Source organism: Sminthopsis crassicaudata, chromosome 2 (assembly GCF_048593235.1).
Source record: "Sminthopsis crassicaudata isolate SCR6 chromosome 2, ASM4859323v1, whole genome shotgun sequence".
Taxonomy (NCBI): Eukaryota; Metazoa; Chordata; class Mammalia; order Dasyuromorphia; family Dasyuridae; genus Sminthopsis; species Sminthopsis crassicaudata.
In genome coordinates this window covers 274347575-274360225 of record NC_133618.1, presented here as the reverse complement: position 1 = coordinate 274360225, position 12651 = coordinate 274347575, and the positions used below count along the sequence as shown (strand labels likewise).

Sequence of the window (12651 nt, the reverse complement as noted above, 5' to 3'; positions counted from 1 at the left end):
ATAAAACAGACTACAATTTAAGGGAGGGAATCAGAAAGCAAGGACCATATATAAATAGCCTATAGCAAAACTTCTTATACTGGGTGGATCATGATCCTATATGGATTGAATAACTGATTGTGAGGATTGCAAACAATTTGGCAATGGCATTAAATATTCCACTGAGATTTAATTCTTTATGTAAAAACAAACAAGCACATATACCTCATTAGAATGCAAATTTGCTTTCACTTTAATAAATAATAAAATTATATGTATACCAAAGAATTGTTTTAAATTAAATTTCTTCATATGTTTAATTTATATACCTCCCTTATATACTTATATACCTGAGGTCATTTAAAAAAATTTTTGGGTGAAAAGAGGTCATGAATGGAAAAAGTTTTAAGAAGGCTTGGCCTATAGCATACCAAAAGACACTAAGTTAATAATTATATGACAATGTCTTACAACTTGAATAATCAAATAGTAATGTGTATATTCTAGCAATTCTGCAATGGCATTCATTACTGGCATACTATAACCTACCTGACTCTGGTCAGCAAAGGAATCTTGGAAGACATACAGCTAGTGTCAAAGACTCTGTGATTTAAAAATAAACAAATCAACCAACCAATGTTCCATACAATTTATCTCTAGATGTATTAAAACAAGTATATAGCATTTTAGATAAAATTTATAGATTACACATTAGGTAGCATTTACCTGTCTCACAATCCCATGACAGGCAGTTCTCCCCATTTTACATATAAACAAGCTAAGAAATGGAATTGATAAAAACCTCTAACTAGATTCTCCACCCCAGGTCTTAGAAATAGGAAAAAGAAACATAATAATAATATAAATACTTAGCAAATGACTGAATATAATTTGAATAAAAAAAAAAAAAAAAACCTAAGTAGATGGACCATATTACATGTTTTTTAACACACCAGTGTATTAGCATTTTTATATTTGCTTCAGCCAAGAAACTTAGTTTGTTTTTCTTCTAAACCAGGTTTCTGTAAACTACAGAAGTAAAAAGCTAAGATTTGTTTTAAGTGAAATTAAAAATATTAAAAATCATTCTTAGTTCCCAGGATACAAAAATACTTTGTTCTGAGTGTGGTAGTTTGCTGACCACTGATCTAGACCTACCTATATGAGGTATTCCCTGGTATAGAAACTCCCTTCACCGATGAACAGCAAGCAATTCAGCTTTAACATTACATAGTTGCCTGGGACACCAAATAATGGCCATGGTCACATACTAGGGTATTAGATGCAAGTTCTCAATTCTTTCTGACTTTGAGGCCAGCTCAATAGGTACTATACTGACAGGCACCAATGACCATGGAATAGTATCATATGAGTAACATTTTAAAGAAATACAATTAAAACAAACAAAATCCAAACAATATATACTTGTACATAGTGCTCCTCAAAATGTTTTTTTTTAATTAAGATAGATTGAAATAATATAGCATAAATCAGCTTTTCATATTGTCATACTTACATTAAGACATACCCTAACTCAGTGGTCCTCAAACTTAAATAGGGTGCCAATTCACTGTCCCTCAGACTGTTGGAGGGCCAGATTATAGTAAAAACAAAAACTCACACTGTGTCCGCCCCTCAACCCATTTGCTTTAATCTGGAAGGTCGCATAAAAGTCCTCAGGAGGCTGCATCTGGCCCACTGGCCGTAGTTTGAGAATCCCTGCCCTAACTCGTTCAGCCATTTCTCAATTGATATCTACTCTCTCAGTTTCCCTTTCTTTGCACCTCAAAAAGAGCTAACGTTTTTTGTACATCTCTAATGTTGCTTAAAACTATTTGATCCATTTAAATTTACAAGAAACTGGGCAGTTTTATGCTTGCCAAGCTGTTGATTCCCTTGCCTTTTCCCATGACTTTCATTTCTTTTCTAATTGTTTTTCTTAAAAGTCATTTTATTTATAAAAATTTTAACTCCTATTTCATCTCTTAAGAAATTCTAATTAACTTGTACCTAAGTTATGTTTAAGAGATTTTGCTTGCAGATATTCTGGGTTTGTGTCTTGAACATTCTTATCACTTCGTTATTTTTTTAGCCTAGCCATTCAATTTGTTGTTTTGTTGTTATTTGCTTAGTCTTCTTTCTGACTTCTTGACTTTGGACTTTAACTTAGGGCTAGGGTCTGCGCAATTGAGAAGGGAAAGTCTGGAATGGTCCTATTGCTATTTTCTTAGTGTATAAGATGTTGTCTCAGGAATAACTCAGAATGGAGACCTGCAAGCTTTCAGTGCTTCCAAAGTGGTCTAATGTAAGGCAAAATCCAATTGCTGCCTTTCTTGTCTGAGCTCCCCAAGTTTCTGATATGAATCTGAGCAACATGCCTTTTGGTTTTGCCCCATTTGAAGTTTCTGAATACTGCTGCAAAGTCTAGCCCCTATCATTGGCTGGAAAACTCTTATTTATTCAAAGTGATAAAACCGTAAGCTCCCCTTTGGTCTGAGATTCCTATCCAGATTATTCTTCTATAGACTTTAGACCAGAAGCTGGAAACAAGACTCTACTCTGCTCCTGGGGTCCAAGCCACACAACTGCTCTTCTCTAACAAAGCATCTTCTAGCCATGTCAGAATTATGCAAGATTCCCTAAAAGATGTACCAAAAATATCCTTGCTAATGACTTTATGGTGATTAGTACTGAATACGTCAAATGAGGCAGGAAACAGGAAAATATATGCTTACCAAATACACCTGCCACTTGTTTTTTTTAGTTGTGACCCTATTTGGAGTTTTGTTGGCTAAGATACTGGAATGGTTTGCCATTTCTTTCTCCAGTTCATTTTACAGATAAGGAAATGGAGGCAAACAGGATGAAATGACTTGCCCAGGATTACACAACTAGTAAGTGTTTGAGGTCAATTTGAACTCTGTAAGAGGAATCTTCCTGACTCCAGACACAGCACTTTATCTATCCACTTTGCCACCTACTTTATTGGTCACAGATTTCAAATTTAGATATTAAATAATTTAATATTTACAGGTGGCCTAAAAACAATTGTTCTTTTTTTTCAGGTCTTTTTTCCCCCAATATCATATTAATGTTTCAAAAAATATATTTATAGGAAGTGGCTATAAAAGAGAATCAAAGTTGAGCTCAGATTTATCCACTTCTTCTTGCCTCTAAGTCACAGGTGAGAAATATCTGGGTCCACAGGCCAGGGAAGGCCCACAAAATCATTTGCTAAGATGACTGCAAATGAAGAGGAAATGAAAGCTATATCTACAAAAATCTAAAGAAATGTGTCTACAACCACCTCCCACTTGTTTTGAGTGCTATAAGTTGGCAATTTTGTGTCCATGAATGACGCTATAAATATCCAATTGACCCTTGGTAGGGGAAAAAAAAGGTTCCCCACTGCTGCTCTAAGTTATGGGTTTGAGACTCTAAATGAGGTAAGTGGGATGGGGGTGGATTGATTCTAGAACCTCACTGACAAAAACAAACCCTATTTCATCCCTAAAGTAGTAGTAAACATAAAAATAACAATGTTGATGATGGTTATATAGAGCTTTATAAACAGTATTTCATTTTATTCTCACAACTCTGAGAAGTTATGAGGAAACTGAGAATGATGAAGTGATTTGCATAGAATAACTAAAAATCTGAGGCAGAATTTGTACTCAGGTCTTCCTGATTCGAGATCTAGCTCTCTCTTCACAATTCCACTTAGTATCTCCACTAAATGAATCTTTCAATACTAAAATAACTGTCCTTCCCAACTATCTGCATTGAATAGCGTTCATTATATGAAAAATAGTAAATAGAATCTCTTCAAAACAACCAATCTATTGGATAAAGGCTCATATTTAATCTCTCCTTCCCCAGGTCTCAGATGTCTAGTCTAGCTCAAGTACATAGTATCCTCCTTGGAGCAGTTAGTCACAGACCAATAGCTCAAATAATGCCCCAAAGTTTGGATCATTAATACTTCTAGTTTGGTATCATAGTACCAACATCTTTAGAACATCTTGTTATACAATAAGTATATAGAATAGGCAAAAATGCCTCCCCAATTTACCTCAAATTATCATCAGCACAGGTAGTCACTACTCTGTTACCAGTAAAAGGTGAGAAATATGCAGAAGCAAGGCTCTTCATGTGTTCAGTGATAGAGATCAAAGGTTTCATTTCTTTCGATTTGAGGTGCCGCAAATCATAAATATGAACATTCCTATAACATATATAATTTAGATGTTTTTTAAATCAATAAATGAGAACCAATAAAGAAAAAAATATAAGTTTTTATATATACTATATATTATATATACATATTTATTTAAAAGCCAATACATATGATATAAGCAACTGTTCATAAAACCCAATATAGTGCTAAGAACAAAGTTAAGTATACAATGAATATCTGTGTGGGGAAAAAAACTTGATATAAAACCTTTTAACCTTTAGTGTTATATTTGCAGACAATGGTGGAAATGAGAGGAAAAATAAGACAAGCAAAGAATTACTTAGAGGACTTCCATTTTGTGGATAAAGTCCATTTTTCACTCCCCTTCCAAATGTGCTTCTGACTCTATGGTCTTTGCTACAATGATCTCCCCCTGCTTCACCTCCCTTTTATTTGTTATTTCCCCTCATCAAAGTAATTTACAAAAGACAAAGAACATGAACAACACAGTAGGAGATGAGAATGGACCTCAAGTGACAGTGGTACCTGAGCCTAAGGAGCCTCGCCATTCTGAAAAGAGGTGAGAAGAGAATGTTCCTTTCCAATGACTAATATTCAAACAAGGGATAAATTAAAGATGAAAAAATGATTATTTTTCTAGAATTTATAATTATTTTCCCTAAAAAACTAAATATGCCAAGGGGAAAAAATTACTAAAATGCAATAAACATATTAAGAATCTACTACATGTACAAGACAGTGCATTAGGGAAGGAAAGGAAGGAAAGGAAGGAAGGAAAGGAAGGAAAGGAAGGAAGGGGCCAGGAAAAAAATGAGCAAATAATAATAATAAAAGAATAAAAATAATAAAAGAATAAGACCATAGAAAATTACTACAGTGACAGGGAAAGCAAGATATAAACCCAGAAGAAAACAATGAAATTTTAAAAAGCTACATGTAAAGACTAAGAGAAAAATGTGACTCAGTCACAGTCCTTTCCTTCCTCCCCCTCCCCCCCAAAAAAAGAATTTCTGGAAGAGTTCAAAAAAAACTTTTAAAAATCAAATAAAAAAGGTGAGGAAAATTTTGAAAAATAAAAAATGATACAAGAAAATCATGAAAAAAAGAATCAATAGTTTGGTAAAAGAGGCACAAAAGTCCACCAAAGAGAATGCCTTACAAAGCAGAACTGGACAAGTGGAAAAGGGAGTACAAAAGTTCACTAAAGAAATTAATTCCTAAATAAAATACTACTGAATTCAAAATAAAATTTTTATAACTGTTAAAAAAAAAAAAGAAAAGAAAAGAAAAGAATTCCTTAAAAATCAGAATTGGACAAGAGGAAACTATTGAGTCTATAAGACATCAAGAAACAATCAAACACAGTCAAAGGAATGAAAAAAAATAAGAAAATGTAAAATCTCTGGTGGAAAAACAAATGATTTGGAAAACTGATCAGAGATAATCTGATTAATTACTGAACTACCTGAAAGCTATGAACAAAACAATAACAAAAACAAACACAAAAAAAGAACCTAGACATCATCTTTCAAGAAATTATCAAAGAAAACTGTCCTGATACCCTAGAAGCAGAAGGTAAAATATTCACCCATCACCTCCTGAAAGAGATCCCAAAATGAAAATTTCCAGGAATACTACAGCAAAATCCCAGAGTTCACAGATCAAGGGAAAAATATTGCAGTCAGAAAAACAACAATTTAAATGTTGTAGAGACACAATCAGGATCACATAAGATTTAGTAGCTTCTACATCAGGATCAGAGGGTTTAGAATGTGATATTCTGGTGAACAAAGGAACTAGGATTACAACCAAGAATAACCTATTCAACAAAACTCAGTATAATCCATCGGGGGAAAAAAATGGATATCTAATGAAAATAGAAAACTTTCAAGAAAGCATTCCTAATGAAAATGCTGAATAAAAATCTTGACTTTCAAATACAAGACTCAAAAGATGCATAAAAAAAGAAAGAAATCATAATGGACTTGGTAATATTAAATTCTTACATTCTAATAGGAGAAAATATTATAACTCCTAAGAACTATTATCATTATGGGACAACTAATTAAGTGTAGTAGATAGGGCACCAGCCCTGAAGTCAGGGGAACCTAAGTTCAAATTTGACCTCAAACACTTAACACTTCCTGGATGTGGGACCTTGGGCAAGTCACGTAATCCCAATTGCCTTGGCCAAAAAAAAAAACAAAAACAAAAACAAAAACCCAACAATCTTATCATTATTAGGGCAGATAGAACAAATGAACAAACACAGGGCATGGGAGTATGTTGATATAATCAGAAAAATTTTTAAAAATAAGAAGTGAGAAAAAGGGATACACTAGAAGAGGGAAGGAAGAAGTTGAATGGGATAAATTAACTCATATAAAAGAGGTATAAAAAGAAGAGTTTGAACAGAAAAAAAGATTAGGGAGGTGGGGGTGGCAGGCAGTTTGAACCATACTCTCAACAGAATAGTCTCAAAGAAGGAATAATGTACACATTCAGTTGTGTATTGTCCTATTTTGCCCTACAGTAAAGTAGGAGACAGGGAAAAAACAAAAGGGAAAGAAGGGTGTAATGGAGACTAATAGGGACAGTGAATTGGAGGAAGCAGCAGACAGAAGCAAAATACCTTTGAGGAGGGAGAGAGGGAGAGGGGGAGGGAGGGAGGATGGATGGATGAATGGGAAAAAACAGGATAAAGGGAAATACCCAGTAATCAAAATTATGAATATGAATAGGATGAACTCATAAAATGTATAATGGATAGCAGAGTGGATTAAAAACCAGAATCTGATAATATTTTAATCATAAGAAACATGTTTAAAGTAGAGAGATACATAAAGAGTAAAGCTAAAAGGCTAAAGCTTTACCTTAAGGAAGAAAAGAGGTAGCAATCATGATCTCAGACAACAAAAACAGACCTAATTAAAAGAGCTAAGCAGGGAAACTACATATTGCTAAATGGTACTACAGATAATGAAATAATATCAACATCATATGTATTAAATGGTACAACACCTATATGCTTAAAGAAAAAGTTAAGTGAGTTACAGGAGGAAATAGATCGTAAAACTATGTGATAGTGAAGGACTCCTACTTGACAAAAACTGCTAAAAAAACTGGAAAGTACTTTGGCAGAAACAAGGTATAGACTAACAAATCACAACATATACCAATATAAGGTCAAAATGAACACGTAATTTAGATGTAAAGGATGACAAGCAAATTAGGGGGTGCATGAAATATTTTACCTGTCAACTCTATGAATAAGGAAGAATTTATGACCAAACAAGACTCAGAGCATTATCAAATGTAAAATGGATAATTTTAATCAGGTTGAATTTTAAAGATTTTGCATAAAGAAAACCAATGTAATCAAAATTAGAGGGAAAGCAGAAAATTATGTTGGAAAATTTTACATCTAGTTTCTCTGATAAAGGTCTCTTTTCTTAAATATATAGAGAACCAAGTTAAATTTATAAGAACACAAGTCATTCCCCAATTGACAAATTATCAAAGAACAGAAACCGTTTTCAAAGCTATCTATACTCATATGAAAAAATGCTCTAAATACTACTGAGTAGAGAAATGCAAATTAATCATACCTATCAGACTGGCTAGATAGATAGAAAAAGAAAATGATGAATATTGGAAGACATATGGAAAAATTGGGACACTAATGCACTGTTGGAGTTGTGAACTGATCTAACCATTCTAGAAAACAATTTGGAACTTTGACCAAAAGACTGTAAAATTGTACAGAAGCTTTGATCCAGCAATATTACTATTAGATTTATATCCCAAAGAAATCACAAAAAAGGGAAAAGGATTCATATGTACAAAATGCTCATTGAAGAAAATTGACTAGAAACTTAGCATGACTACTGTCTTTCTACCCAGGTTACTTATATCTTCAGAATCCAATTCTTAAGGTGCAACAAGAAAATTAGATTTACACACATATATTGTACCTAGGTTATACTGTAACACATTTAATATATATGGGATTGCCTGTTCTCTAGGGGAAGGAGTAGAGGGAGGGAGGGGAAAATTTGGAAAAATTAATACAAGGAATAATGTTATAAAAAAAAAAATTACTCATGCATATGTACTGTCAAAAAAAAATTTTATAATTATAAAATTAATTTAAAAAAAAAAAAAGAAAGAAAGAAAGAAAAGAAAACAAAAAGAAACTTAGCATGGTCAGAGATCTTAAAAGGCATCTAGCCCAACCACCTTATCTTTCCTGCAAAACCCTCCCCCCATTTCCTAATTTCCTCATTTCTATTATGGGTACCACTATTCTTCTAGCTACTTAAGTTGGCAACCTCAGGATCATTCTGGAATCTCCTCCCTCTTTTGCACCCCTCATATTATAATCAATTGTTGTTCAATCATTTTTAGTCATCATTTTTCATGATCCCATTGGGGTTTTCTTGGCAAAGAGAGTGACAGGGTTTTTCATTTCTTTCTCCAACCCATTTTTAAAATGGGGCAAACTGAATTAAATGACTTGCCCAAGGTCACACAGCTAGTATCTGAAGCAGATTTGAACTACTAAAAAAATGAGTCTTGATTCCAAGCTCAATGCTCTATCCACTGTGCCGCCTGGGCTGCCATCCAGTTTAGTCCCTAAATCTTGAGTCTATCTCCACAAAATATTTTGGAACCATTACTTTTTCTCTAGTCACAAGGTGAGCCTCTTCCACTTAATCACCTAAGCAATATTCCTAAAAAAGTAGGGCTTACCTCTCATAGTCAATAAATTATCTGTTCCAGGATCAAATATAAAACTATATTTAAAGTTCAAGGTCCTTTATAAATCTAGTGATGAGGGTCTGCAATATAATGGGGGCAATGTCAGAGTGGAAACAGTACATTTGGATGTAACAAAAGTGAAATCAATAGGTCTTGACAACAGACTAGATATGGGAAAGTAAGAAAGAGTAAAGGATACAGGGTGATTTCTAGATTGTAAACTTGAGGGATTGAGAGGACATTGTGCCCTTAATAATAAGGAAAATAGAAATTAGGAAGGGCTTAGGGGAAAAGATAAGTTTCATTTTGGACATGTTGAATTTATGGTGTCTACTGGACATTTCATACGAGATATCAGTCTGAAAGGCAAATGGAGATATAAAATTGAGGATTGATGACCTAAAGGTAGGACAAGTAGATTTTAGAATCATCAGCATAGATAATAATTAAATCCATGAGAGATAAGAGCCCACCATGAAAAATAATATGGAGAGAACCCTGAGACATTTAAGGTTACAGATCATGATTTGGAGGGCAAGGACTATCTTCTTTTTTGTATCTCCAGTGTTTAGCACAGTGCCTGGCAAACAGTAAGTTCTTAAGAAGTTCTTACTTACATTGAGAAAGGAATGAGAGTAAGCTGAAAGTCAATAGAAGACTGCAGCAAGGTTTAATCAGGAAGACAGAGATGGAGAGTGAACCCTAAAGAAAGAAAAGTTGCTGAGTGATGACAATAAAGAATCTGAAAGTGTGGGGCAGCTAGGTGGTACAATGAATAGAGCAGCAGCCCTGAAGTCAGGAGGCCCTGAGTTCATATGTGATCTCAGACACTTGACACTTCCTAGCTATGTGACCCTGGGCAAGTCACTTAACCCTAACTGCCTCAGTTTAAAAAAAAAAAAAAAAAAATCTGAAAGTGGAAGTGAATAATAAAGAATATATCTACTACTTTTCTTGGACCAATTTTCAAGGGGTTCCAGAATAAGGAGCCTCTCTAGTAATGGAAAGGGTAGCCAAGAACTCAATGTCTTCTAAAAGAAGCTAGAATTCTATTAGTGTGAGGAGATGGCAACTGCACAAAAGAGGTTTAGAAAAAAAGAGGGAGTTGCTAATTATGGAATAGGCATTCCAGAGGAATAATACAACTTCAATGAGTCATACAAAGAAAAAAATATGCTATTTGGCAAATAAGGTTCATTATTTCCCTTCCTGATAAAATATCTTTGGCAACTAAACTGAAAACCTTATATCAAAAGTTTAACTTATAAATATGATTGGGAAAAACTTACCTTGCTCCAGCAGCTACGAAATAATGTCTATTCATTGGGTGAACCTGAAGAGTTCTTATTAAGCTCATATTAGATTGGAAAAATTGCTCATATGAAGTTCCTGGTGTCCGTCTATCCACTAAAGCCACACTTGCATTCCAGTGCCCTACTATTAAAGTGGATGCATCATCAGCCAAGAAGTCAAAGTATGAAAAATTCTTTTCTTCATTTCTATACACCTAAAAATATAAAAACACTTGTCTTAATAGCAATAAATAGTTTGTTATCTCTAGTGCCCTTCTTCCAAGAAATTCTATGAATAAACTAGATACAAAAATTTGGTAATAGTATAAATAATTTTAATAATGATATTTTTAATACCCTAAAAAGGACATGTTGGCCATAAATTAGGACTCTTTTATAAAGAGGAAGAAAAATGGCCATTTAATAACTACATGATTTGCCTAAAAGAAAAAAAAGAATTTAATCCAAAAACTAGAACAAGATCCTCGCTCTTTAATTCAGTGAGTGATCATCGAACTTTTTGATTGTGCATCTAGCAGCAAGTAAAAGCTCTTGAGCATATCCACAAAATATGTATATTTACTTATTTATAAGTGTACATTTACATATACTTGTACCAATTATAAGCTTTTACTGGCTAAATTTCTCCTGCATAGAACCAGGCACCTGAGTTAGATTATAACCCCTGTGAGACTATCCATTCCAGAGCATATGCAGGCCAGTAGTGGGAAAGGATAGAATGGAAGAGTATTCAAAGGAGATTAGGCATTGCACAAGTGGTCATATAGCTCAATGAACATAAATCAAATCACTGAGTACACTTCCAGTTTATTCAGAAATTTTTTGATAAAAGTAGATCCTTCACTGATCTTGTTTAATTATTTAGAGTGCTACTAGGAAGAGAAATACCCAAGGCAAAATGTTCCAGATCAAATATAGGTCCTTAAACTTTTCTTAAACATATTTGACCTCAGTGTGGTCTTCTTAAACTAAAACTAGTCAAGGACTAAACTATAGAAAACTTGAGCTTTAGAAGCCTAGCCTAAGAATGCAAAAAGGCCCATTGTGTGGTAGAGTTTAAATGTACAATCAATATTTAACATCACCAAAATAAAAGCATACTAGGCAGCACATGTAGATGTGTCTGATGTCCCTAATCTCACATGGGGAGAATGTAAAAAAAAAAAAAATTTAAGTGTTGCTGTAAACTAGTCAAAAGATTTTTGCTATTTAGGAAGTGCCTTTATTTGTTAAAATTCATTAAACCCCAATATCATGCCTAACTTCATCCTCACCATATTTTTGCCTGAGTTAAAAATGAAAAAATGTTAATTTTCCTTTCCTTACAATAGGTAGTCACAAAATCACACAACAGGACAACATCTTTTATTTTAAAAACCTGCCAAAATGGTAATTTTTCTCACAATTTGGCTGGCATAATGACCACTTACATAATTCCACAAAGCAGCTGAACTATGACTTGAGGTCTGCAAGATATCACATTGATACTCACCTCTTCAAACACAGCTCTAGTAAAATCTCCACAGCGTAATGTCCCATCATGGCTCAGTGACAGCAAATGGGCTGGATTGGCAGGTGAAAAATTCAGACAGCTAACTGTTTGACTATGAAGAATAAAGGTAAAAATCCCATCTTCTCTAGGTTGCTGAGTCTGAAAAACAGATATTTTTTAAGGGAGGGAAAATAGTGAAAATCAGCAATATTTACTATATTAAGATTCCCTCTATTATACAATAGTTAAGACACAGAAATTTGAAGGTATTCTTAAAACAGACTTTTATCAATTTTAAATCCAACTAATATGACACTAAAAGGCTTACACATTTTCCCCTTACCCATGTCTGGCCTTATAAAAGTAGTTTACTTATAAGAATAGATAATCTTTCATTTCTCATTCAATCAGAAAAGATATTGTCTACTAGCTAATTCATTGATGATGTAAAATACTGCCCAATCAGATCCATTTCTATTTTGCTCCCTATATCCCTTTGGCAAAAAGCTAATATAACTTTTGGAGAAATCATTCACTGAATATATTTAAATCCAAAAATAACAAAAATTTTGTTCCCAAAATATACAATAAAGAAAACGCAATGTCAAAATTTATCTGTTAATATTACTCTAGCCAACAAATCCATGGATTAGTTCTTAAGTTGTTCCATTTATAACTACTGTCATCAATTCCTATAAAATCAATTTCTAGACTTAGATTTCACAAAATCACAATCTCAAAGTTAAAATTCATCTGCCAAAATCTGTTTCTCTATAATATTCCCACTACAATATCCTCATTATAGTCATTTAGTTTCAGCAGAAGCATTCTACTAACTCTTAACACAGCCTGTACTATTTCAGTATAGCTCTATTTGCAAGGTACATTTTCCTTATGTTGGCCCAAAA

General features: G+C 33.6%; 1 protein-coding gene across 5 annotated transcripts in view; it reads right to left on the bottom strand.

Annotated features, from left to right (window-relative positions):
- Nucleotides 1-12651, bottom strand: part of WDR76 (WD repeat domain 76) — a 40044-nt gene that overhangs the window by 1661 nt on the left and 25732 nt on the right. For all 5 annotated transcript variants that reach the window (XM_074289475.1, XM_074289477.1, XM_074289476.1 and 2 more), the window contains exons 9-12: nt 11744-11902; nt 10228-10445; nt 4052-4204; nt 529-582 (exon numbers count right to left, since the gene is read on the bottom strand). In XM_074289475.1, the coding sequence (XP_074145576.1) occupies nt 529-582; nt 4052-4204; nt 10228-10445; nt 11744-11902 (584 nt within the window). The remainder of the gene's footprint in view (nt 1-528; nt 583-4051; nt 4205-10227; nt 10446-11743; nt 11903-12651) is intronic.